Here is a 10,844-nt window from a genome sequence, read left to right as displayed (position 1 = left end):
TTGTTTTTACCAAGTTAGGATTACATGTTGCTTAAGATGTGAATTTCAGCTCTGACTTGTCCAGTAATGTAAAATAATCTAGCCTGGTTTATGGCTAATTTGCATATGCCATTATTTCATGTCTGTCTTTTGTTGATTTCTGATTAGGTGCATGTAGACTGTAGCAAATGTAAATATAAGTTTTTCTAATTTTACAATCCCAGTATTTATGCCGAGTTTAGGATTCACATTATCTGTAATAATTTTTTTCTTGTCCAGCGTTGTGACGAAGTTGGATTGCTGGTTTTCAGCTGAAAAATAAATTATTAACTAATTTGTTGTGATGTGTTGGGCCGTGGATTTTTGAAGTGTTCTTTTTTGGCATCATGTTGAGCTCCAGATTTTACCGTACTTTCGTGGTGTTTTGGATTTGTCAACAGTATTTTATATTTTGTTTTAATTTGGTCCTATTATTTTTCCATTTGCCACATACCTAGTAGTTAGATTGCTGGAATTGCTGTTAGATATTAAACTATTCAGCTAATTTATGTTTAAGTAGTAGATAATTATGACGGACGAACTGATTCTTCCCATCTGCCAGTGCGGGAGGATCTTTGGCAAAGCGAAACTCAGTTCTTGGTTTATCAAGATTGGTTGACCTTGTAAGGTGCAACCTTATAAACACAAACAGAGATTGGTCAGTCACATATGTAGATGCCTTTCAAATTGCAAGTGTCAAATTCAGTTTACGACTTTCTGTTAGAATGCCAAAGGTCTGTCTTCTTCTGGGGAGAAAAGTAGATACCAGGCCATGGAATCCTCCCTCCCTGCCCTCCTAGATATGTCCATTGAGGACAAAAGTAGACATCAAGCATGGAGTAACTCTTCCCCACACCCCAAAATATGTCCATTTCACGTCTGATAAAAGTGAAATGATAGGCAGTATCAGCACATTAACAAAATTGATGTGAATCTAAATGAAGTGAATATACATGGTTTACGCAATCAATAAACTTATAGCATGTTCTTAAATTGGATAGTCATTTGTAGATGAGATCTTTCTAAACAAAATAGAGCCTGCTTTATTGAACTTTTATGGTCCAATTTTTAGTTGATTTGATCATATTTTTACGTGCCATATGTCGTTCATCTTGAATGACTTAGTCTACTTAAGAAATTTTCCTTACATGTTACACATAAGACAATATGGATGTTGAGAGATAAAGAGTTAGCTTCGTCCGTATATAGATGTAAATTTTGTTACAAAGAGGGCAATTTACCAATTACCATTATAAGAGGTGAAAATTTTGTTCGAGTCTACATAGCTAATGGAATGTTTTGCTAATAATTCTGCTCACCCAGATGCCCAAGGTCCGGGATCTTGAAATAGTATTTACTCTCAGCCACTGCTATATCATCTCAGCCTATGCTTTCAAATGAGTTTTTGACCTTTAGAGTTGGTTAACTAATGTTGGAACCTTTCACAGTTAGCATAATAAGAAAGATAAGTTCTCTAGGAATGAATTTTAACTTGAAGTTCTAAGGATTTTGACTCAAAGAATCATAATCAAACAAACCTAGCGTCTCTTTTACTCGTCATTCTTTCTGTCCTTCATGTAGCCCTTCAAGAATTGATAGCCTTATAGTTTATAGTTCTGATTTTTTTTGCCCTCTTTCCTTTTTGATATTTTTGTTTGTTCCGTGTGAAGCGTTTTCCTAATATAGCTGATGAACAGAATATAATGATAAGGACTTAGAACATCTTGTTATCATGTGCAGAATGAGGAAAGAGGGGGTGCCTGGGTCATCATCTAACTTAAATAATCTAAATCAAGAGAATAAGTCAGTGAACTTGGAGAACCATCAAGTTGCAGCAACACAGGTACCTTGTTTTCTCCATCTGTTCTCTAATTTTGTTTTGGTGTTTTTAGTCATACCTTATGATCATTGTCCCTTGCCATCAGTTTAATGTATTTATTTAAGGTTCTTTTGTTGTAGACACAATATGAGTTAGATTGATCTTTTCCACCTAGGATAACTGAGAAATGTTTTTTCAATTAGATATGCTTCAAGTATCAGAGAAATTTTAGAACTATGAATTAGTTGATTTTAACCACGGAGAAGGTAAAACGATAAAGGATGTTTTTACAAGATCAAATGGACATATCAGGGAAATTTTAAACTATTATTTACCACAGAGAAGCAACAACTATTAAGGATGAATTTAGTGGATCATAAGCACACCCATATATTTTAGAAGATATGTGGAGAGATGTTTGTCTTAATTAGGATTCAAGTAGCAAACCCCAAATTTATTGAAAGAAGCTTTAGTATGTTGTTGTTTTCCTTCTAATGATAACTGATAACTCTCATAAAGTACGATTTTAGAGCTATAAAAGAATGAGCACTGAACTTTAGAATGTCTACGCTTGGTGGAAGAAGAAATCTCTAAAACTATGTAGGTTGCTGTTTGTCACATTACAATATTTTTAGGATACTGATTTGGTAGAAGTGTCCTGCATTTCTAGAAAGGTGCATGATGTTCATAAAATATTGAGCTACTATTAGGCCATAGATATTTTATAAAACTTTGACATTAGGAAATACTTGGAGTAAATAATTTCTCAACCAAGTATATATACTTTAACTTCAAATCATATGAGAGAAAGACACGTCGTTACTTTTCTATAAACAGTATTTGGGATAAGCGTTTGGAACTCACCTGAGGTATCAAACCATCACATTCAAGGTCAGCGTGTTAGTGACGCAGGCTACCATAAAGAGTGGGGTGATGAACAAACGGGATACATGATGGATACAGATTTTCCTTGTGACCTAACTTGATAGGATTAAAAGAGGTTACTTTATATGAAAATTATGATGGTACTTCATTAAGCTCATTTGCAAAGATCATGATTTTTTTTTTCTTTAATTGAAATCAATGAAATATTTCGTATTTATTTACATAGTTGTAGTGATTGATATCAGAATTACAAAACTTCTGTTTGAACAGAACTTTTATGGCCATGAAATGTCAAACTTGTGATCCTTTGAAGGAAGTAATATTTAGCCTTATTATCAAACATTTTTAGACTTATTTTCTTATCAAACAAAATGTTAGCGATAATTTTCTGTAACATTTCTTGGCTATGTTATTAATTTCTATTTGAATAATAATTGGATTACGATGCATGATTGAAATTTGTACATAGCATAGGAAGATGAAATTCTCCATTCACAACTGCTTCATATTTATGTTTTCACTTATCACAACATTTCTTCATGGCTTTAGCCGTTTATAACTTAGTTTTTACATTATCTTTTGGCAGTCAGATATTATGCCCCTCATTAGCCGGAACTGGAAGCCTATGGACTCTGCTTCAGGTAACAATAAAAACATTGGCCTATGAAAATTAAATAATGAAGTATTTTATTCATATATCTTACTAAAAAATTAATAATTCTGCACATTTTGTCCCAATCTTTTGAGGGAGTTGAGTTGTACTGTCTGATAGTCATAGCATGAGATTTTACTTGCTCAAAGAATTCACTCTTGAACAAAATAATATTGTTCAGCTTCTAGAGTTGATGAGTTTTTTTATGAATAAATTAAAGGAAAGATTTTTATATTTCTCATTTTTAAGTTCCCATGCCACTAACCTAATTTTATAACTGCTGCACTGATATAGATGTAAAATTTCTTCCTAGTTTTTGACATACTGAAAAGAGTAGTAATAGAATTGAGTCCATTAAGTATGCATCTCTGTTTAACTTTCTATGGTTTCAAAGGATTAATGACAGAAGCAATATAATGAAAAGGGAAACATGTCTATCAACAAGTGGCAAACAGATTATTTATTAAAGAAACTCGGTATCCAATTGGACAGACACAAAAGAAAATATCATTAAGAATCTCATATGTGAACCATTTTACAAATACAATTCTGCTTAACTTTTTATGGTCCTTGATGAATCTATGAAAAAAGAGAAATATAAATGCATAGGAGAACATTGATATCAAGAAGAAGCAAACATAATATTTACTTCAGAAACTTGGTTGCAAACTGGACTGACACAAAAGAGAATATCATTAGGAAACTGATATGATAGCATGCTAATTTTGCCTGGTCAATGCTCCTCATGTGTTGCAAACCTATAATCTAGCTAAAAATAAAAAGTGGTACAGTTTCTTGAAGTAAAAGAATACATTTGATCTAGAAAAACAACCTTTGGTTCATAACAGAGATTCCAACAGGGTTTTAACATTCGTTCAATATGACGTGCTAATTTTTCTTGTATTTATATTCCTTTCTTCTTAAAATTTCTTCAGGTCACTATTTGGTTTCTTCCTTCACTTGTAAAGCCATGAACCAGGAGATTTTAGAGAGGAATTCCATAGTGCCATGTGATTAAGCATTCTCAAATCATATGATGGATAGAATTTCTTCATGATACAAAGGATAGCCCTTCATGCAAAACAACTTAGATATGTCATTTATAATGTAAATTTCCATGAAATAAAACGAAAGTCTGATCATCTAACATCCCAGCTCTTCAGTTTTAAAGTCATTTCTTAATTTCACATCTTAATTTAGAATCATGTAACTTTATGTACCTTTTTTTACAGATAACATGATATATTCACTAGCACATTGTTCGCAACGAAGTACTTTGCCCAATATATATGCAGAATTTTCTCAGAGTCAGACTTCATGTAATATTGTCTCACAATCAAATCAGCACCAATTCCATAATCACACAGCACACCCAAATACTCGGTCACTGTCAGCACAATTCAATATCTCTCATAGTAATCAAATACAGCAGTGGCCTGTACAGGTATCTCTTTTTCTACATTATCAGTGGAGTCAGAATTGTGTCATCCTGTCTGGCTGGGACAAATGATTCTCTTGTCTCTCTCCTGCCCAGTTTGATTTGAATTTTAACGTGATTAAGTAATTATCATTTCTCCAGCAGAAACAGAATACTGGTTTTGTTTTGCAGAAACAACAGCAAAAGAATGGATATCATTTAGATTCTTCAACAATGAAGCATCATGAACAATTCAATGTCCTTAAGCATCAAGGTCAAATGACATCAGAGAAAAGTTTGCAGCAGATATCTAAACCTATGCAGATGTGGCACTCATTGGAAACACTGAGTGATGCAGGGACTAATGGTGTACCACCAAATCCTATGCTAGTTGATCAGCAGAAGCCGGTAGAACAATTACAAACTGCATTTCTTGGGCTTTTGCAAGGTACATTGAGAACTTCTAGATCCAGTACGTGTGCACTGTACATGAATTTTTATTTCTAGGAAGACATTAAAAAAGAAAACACGAGAGCAGCAAAGATTCAATTCATTCTTTTAATTGGTTTTTGTGTGTGTGTGTGTTTGTGTGTTTTTTTTCCTCTTCAAAAACACTGATGAGAGGGCTTGTTGATTCAAATCTTATCAATTGTTACCCAAGAAAATGAATGCGGGTTGCATTTAAATTTACTATCTCTTAAAAGAAAATTGAAGTCATAAGTGGGAAAACTTATATTTCAACAACAAATAAATATAATGATCACTTTCGTGATTTGAAAATCCACTAGATTTAGTGGACATGTTGCTCATCGGCTCCTCTATTTATTAGAATATATTAATTGAATCTAATTTGGTTGGGCGTACAATTCCTTAACAACTGAACTTCTGTTTGGATTTGTATTTATAGTATTGTCCAATCTAGTTCCTTCCTTTTACCCCTTTTTTTGGCTGTTCACATTTATTGATGTATGAGTAAAACATGCATTTTACAGCTTTTTCTTTTATATGAATATATCTAATGTTGCAATATTCTCTTTTGAAACAGAATTAGAGTCCACTTCCCAACTCATGTTGACAAATTCCACTGATTGGGTTAATCCAGTCTTCAAGCAGGTAATTTTCTAACCAATGAAATCAACTGTCTATAAAGAACGTCCATTTTTTAAATTTTCTTCACCATCTGTTGCAGTCTCTTTTGGCTTGTACGTATATGGATTGCCTGAATGAATCTTTTTTGGTTTAATATTTTGTGTGAATAGTTGTCCTCTCTTCTCCTGAGGATGGAAGAATCCACAAAATAATTTAATCCTAACAAATAATAATTACTAGTTCTTGTAACATCCCCTAAGCAGTAAATTTTCATGCTCTTGCTGTAGAGAAGTAAAAGTCTGTATTCTGAAATAGCATATCTTGATAGAAATGTTACAACATGAGCAGTAAATTAAATTGTTGCAAATTCAAAAATACTTGAATCTTAAAAAGTTTATACGTAGAAGGATTTTCATAGGAGATAGGAGTTGAATGCCACGTACAGCAGAAAACAGTGAAAAGAGGGCTAGGAATTTTCTATTTTTTCCAGTTGAATTGAATATCAGTTATACAAATAAGAGTTCAAATTTTCTGAAGGATCTCCTATCTTTCTTCTTCTCTTTTCATTTTCCCATACAAAATTGCAAGTTACATATCGGCTAGAATGACCAGATAAAATGTGATCATTTTCACGGAACCTCATATTAGAATTTGCCCGTTGGCTTAATCCTGATGATCTCATCCAACGTTTCTGATCAATTAAAGCTTTCTTGCTCTATTTGCTTTTCAAATGTTTTCTTGAGCATTTCTTTATTTATTTTCCCTCTCTCTCACCTCGCAAGCATTGACTCTCTTTGTCTCCCCTTTTCATATCCGTCACCAATTTTTTGTGAGCTGTTTTAACAATTGCATTCTCTTTCCTCTAAATGGTCTTTAATAATTGAACAATTACAGATTACTTTATTCAAATCCTCCCCACCCCGATTGCATGGGTTTTAGGATTGGTGGTTCAAACTTGTACTTGGTTGTCTTCACTAATTCTATAAATTTCTGTAACTCATTCTGCAGATTCAGTTGATGAATAGAATGTATTCCTCTGAGATGTTCATACTATTTCAGAGAGCATTGATATCGTACCATCAGGTATTAGCTTTATAGATTCTTATATTTCCGGTCACGTCATTAAAATTTTAATTGATTCAACCTCATCTACTTTGGTTTATTTCTGAACCTTCTTCATAATGGTTTGCTGCTGATGTTAGATGCCTGAATCTCTGATGCAGGCAACTGATGCAGAGTCAGCAACAAGATCTGAAAAAAATCAATTATTTTATAAAAATATATTACAATTTCTACAGTTACCAAAAACTAAACTTATGCAATCTCCCAAAGAGAATGTTTACAAATTTATAAATGACATTGTCTTGAGCCTTAAATGGTGTAGGACCAAGAATCTGGTTGCTCTGCAGCACCATCAACAATTAAACGCATCTGGCAATCATTCAAGAACTCAATCTCTGCAGCAAAAAGGGAACATTCTCCAGATCAATCAAGTGAATCAATTCCATAATAATACACCTACAAGTGTAACCCAGTTACTGATGCAGCAGGGTAACTTGAACTCACTTGGAAGCTCTATGAATCAGTTTCAGTTTGGCTCTGCGACAGGGTTACAAAACTCAGATTCGTCGTTATTAATGAACACTTTTCAACGTAGTCTGATGAAATCTAGGCAACAGTATTCGCCTAGTCAGGCACAACAGGGAATGTCATTACCTTCTCAAATTGGTTTTGATTCAGGCCTGTTGCCCCCTTCTTCTGTTGGAATTCCTCAGCACAATACTACGTTTAGCACTCAACAGATGCTTACCTCCTCGCCTGGGAACAGCTTCAATAATTTAGATTTTACTGTCAGGTCCCTTACTCAAAATCCCACTGTGACTGCATCTCAGCATAACAGGCGACAAGATCAAAACCTAACAGTGCAGAAGAACCTGAAGCGACCTATGCAGCAGATGCTGACTGAAAGAAACAAGCACCAGATGGTAAAGAAAATGAATGAAGAGACAAAGATGGCTCAGTTTGCAGGATTCAATCAAAGAATGCTAGTGAAGCATCACTCATCGGGCCAACATTTAGAACAGTATCGACCATTGTTGCAGTTGAGTTCTGCCCCTTACCAGGGAGCTTCTCCTCAAAGCTCTCAACACTCCTCTACACAGTTTGAGCTTAAGGATTTGTCGTCCAAACATTCCAGATCTACAACACCATTGCTATCCACTGCCTCACTGTCTGCAGTTCGTTCTCCTCTGACCCCAGTAACTCCATCTTCTTTACCAACAAATCAAGAGAAGATTCTTGTGTGCTTTAGTCCACTATCCATTGAAGAGAAAAACAAAGTTACTCAGGCACCTATTGAACTGTCGTTGCTCCAGTCACAAAGCATAAGTGAAAATCAAGTCCCTGTCTCTGTTTCACAGGAGTTACCGAAGTCTCCTTTGCTCACAGAGTCTACATGTCCAGTTGACTATCAGCAGTCACGTGCTAAAGCCGACCCAGTGCAGCGATTAGTTGAAGCGGTTTGTTGAATACTCTTCTCTTTGAACACTTTCACTTCCATTGAAGTCTGTGTCTGCAAACTTGAATGTATTGAATTGCTTATCTTCAATCGTGTAGTCGTGTTAGTTGGTTATTGTTGTCAATATGTGTTTTAAACTTGATATTTTCCAGAATGAGGAGAAGATAAGGGTTAAAAACAATTTTTTTTAAATACTAAGGTTTAGGAATTTAGCTTCCAATCTTGTTTGTATAGAATAATTAGAAAGTCAGAAAAGAGACAAAGGATAAAATATGATGCCGAGGGAGGACAGAACTCAGAAGAACTAGATTTGTGATGTGGCTAAAAAACAGATAAAGTCAAATGACTTAAATCAAGTTTACGTAAATCATTTACTTTTAGGAACCTTGAGGAAAGTTTGATTAATGTCCAACATAGGTGTTATATAGCTAACATTATCAAGATATGTCAATCCATTAGATGCTAAAAATTCAATGCAAAGTTATTATCGTCAAAGATATCCATTATCAGTACTGTTTGTAACTGTGGATTTTTAGATCTCTGTGTATTTCATATGACATTTAATTCACTTGCATGTTGAAGGTCAAGTCAATGTCACGAAAAGCATTACATGCTTCTGTACGGGATATCAATGCGGTCACCTGTATAATCGACAGGAAACCTGGAAGCATTCTTCAATGTGGATCAAGATGGATCATTGGCCAGGATTTGGCAGATGATACTAGATCTTGTGAACAAGGGAAATTCGACATGTTATGCGTGAAGACAAGGATGAAGCGGCAACTAAGGGCCATATCTGCTGATGATATGACATCTGCTTTTTGCAGAAGTGCTGATTTTGAAAGTGGCCAGACATCTCAAGTGGAATTTAATGCAACATCTAGGATCAAGAGACTAAAAAAAGAGGTATAGTATATTTCATGTTTAGATTCCAGGAAGTCTGATATTGAAAAACTTCACTAATGTTTCTCCTGCAGTAGAAGAATTGCTATCATTTCTGCTATTTCATTAAATGTTCCTTTTGGTTTCTTCTCATCCATCTTTTATTGCCTTAATACAGCCTAATGATCTGCTACTTGAAGAAATCAGAGAAATCAACCACAAGCTTATTGAAACGGTGGTGGATGTTGTAGAGGTGAAAGATGTTTCCCGTGCTGAGGGAACCGTCGTTAGATGCTTATATAATGCTGTTCAATGCAATGGGAATATTAAAATGCTCAGTGCTTCTACGCAAATGGTAACACACTCTTTAAGGATCTTTTACTATACAACTCATAACCCAAAATTTGTTCACATGTACACTCTTTATGTCTTGTAGTTTTCAAACCTGATTGTGGAACTGCTTGTGACTGCCGAATATCCTAATTCTTCTCCTGTAATCCTGGAAAGATTGCCTCCCGGTTGTAGGTGAGAAATCTCTAGTTTATTATTTAGTTTGAGTTAATAATTCACAAAAGCAATGAATATTAATGACTACGAAAATTGATATGGGGGTACCAAATTTATATACAGTGAAGCTGAAGAAGTTAAAGTTCTGTGGAAGAAAGCGAAGTCAAATTTCAGTTTAATGCTGCGGAAATTTTCCCAGCCTATCTCCCTAAAAGAAATGGCCAAAACTTGGGATGTTTGTGCTCGTGAAGTATATCGTGAGTTCGTACAGAAATTTGGAGGCAGCGACTTTAATTCAACATATGGCAAGTGGGAGAATTGCATTGTTTCTACGTAATGCTCGTGCATTTCCCGTCCCTGCAGAAGGCTATAGCCTCTGGTGGACGCTATTTAGAATTTGTAAATATTGAAACCAACTGTGTTTATCCTTTTCTTGAAACAATAACTACATACAAGCTTTAGTGCTCGCAAAATCCATAGTTTTGAATGAAAACTGTCTCGACTGAGAACAAGAAACACTGTGATCGAGGCCGAGAATCAGCTCAGGTATACCCTATAAAATTAGATGTTTAAAAACTAGAATAGAACCCGGTGAACTGGCCATGGATTGACTAGGTTGAACAGTTGCACTTTTCTAAATAAAAAGAAAATATTATATTAGCTTGGCATTTATCATGTTATACTGTAATGAATGTTTTTAAAATAGAACTTTGGTGCATGGTTAGAGATATAGATACAAATTTTATTGAATACATTTTACAATATAACCTTAATGTGTGGTTACAGACACCAATTTTATGTGTGTTGATGAAATTTTAACTTATATTTATAAACATTGGATTACGCATGGAATTAAAATCAGATTTTTAATATATTTTAATAAGAGGTGATGAAATGAGTGGTCGAAAAGTTGAAGGTCACACTTGATTTGCCCCCAGTGTCATGAAATAACTAGTAATCCTCATTTTTCTGTGTATTAGACAATTTACTCAGTTTTGCAAAGAATAACTATCAATCAAAACAGGGTTGAGTAATCCCATTAATTTTTCATACATGT

The 10,844-nt window shown here is 34.5% G+C and overlaps 2 protein-coding genes across 2 annotated transcripts; both read left to right on the top strand.

Annotated features, from left to right (window-relative positions):
* Nucleotides 1-1,759: 1,759 nt before the first annotated feature.
* On the top strand, nt 1,760-6,092 carry LOC111392874. The gene is made up of 6 exons (XM_023018275.1): nt 1,760-1,861; nt 3,309-3,363; nt 4,607-4,818; nt 4,954-5,239; nt 5,837-5,904; nt 6,051-6,092. The coding sequence occupies exons 1-6, from the start codon at nt 1,760-1,762 to the stop codon at nt 6,090-6,092; spliced, it is 765 nt and encodes a 254-aa protein (XP_022874043.1).
* A 1,018-nt stretch (nt 6,093-7,110) lies between these two features.
* LOC111392872 (mediator of RNA polymerase II transcription subunit 15a-like) lies at nt 7,111-10,403 on the top strand. The gene is made up of 5 exons (XM_023018272.1): nt 7,111-8,399; nt 8,981-9,304; nt 9,459-9,635; nt 9,717-9,805; nt 9,911-10,403. The coding sequence occupies exons 1-5, from the start codon at nt 7,197-7,199 to the stop codon at nt 10,122-10,124; spliced, it is 2,007 nt and encodes a 668-aa protein (XP_022874040.1). The 5' UTR covers nt 7,111-7,196; the 3' UTR covers nt 10,125-10,403.
* The last annotated feature ends 441 nt before the right edge of the window (nt 10,404-10,844 follow it).

Source organism: Olea europaea, unplaced genomic scaffold (assembly GCF_002742605.1).
Source record: "Olea europaea var. sylvestris unplaced genomic scaffold, O_europaea_v1 scaffold992, whole genome shotgun sequence".
Lineage (NCBI taxonomy): Eukaryota > Viridiplantae > Streptophyta > Magnoliopsida > Lamiales > Oleaceae > Olea > Olea europaea.
Note: the sequence above shows the minus strand (reverse complement) of the source record. Positions and strands in the feature narration are given on the sequence as shown.

Bases quoted from the DNA above. Each gene is read 5' to 3' on its own strand.
- LOC111392874 (XM_023018275.1), top strand. From the start codon at position 1,760: ATGAGGAAAGAGGGGGTGCCTGGGTCATCATCTAACTTAAATAATCTA. The intron at 4,819-4,953 runs GTATCTCTTTTT...TCATTTCTCCAG, and splicing joins TACAGCAGTGGCCTGTACAG to CAGAAACAGAATACTGGTTT. The intron at 5,905-6,050 runs GTAATTTTCTAA...TTGTGTGAATAG, and splicing joins TTAATCCAGTCTTCAAGCAG to TTGTCCTCTCTTCTCCTGAG.
- LOC111392872 (XM_023018272.1), top strand. From the start codon at position 7,197: ATGCAATCTCCCAAAGAGAATGTTTACAAATTTATAAATGACATTGTC. The intron at 9,305-9,458 runs GTATAGTATATT...GCCTTAATACAG, and splicing joins TCAAGAGACTAAAAAAAGAG to CCTAATGATCTGCTACTTGA. The intron at 9,636-9,716 runs GTAACACACTCT...TATGTCTTGTAG, and splicing joins TCAGTGCTTCTACGCAAATG to TTTTCAAACCTGATTGTGGA.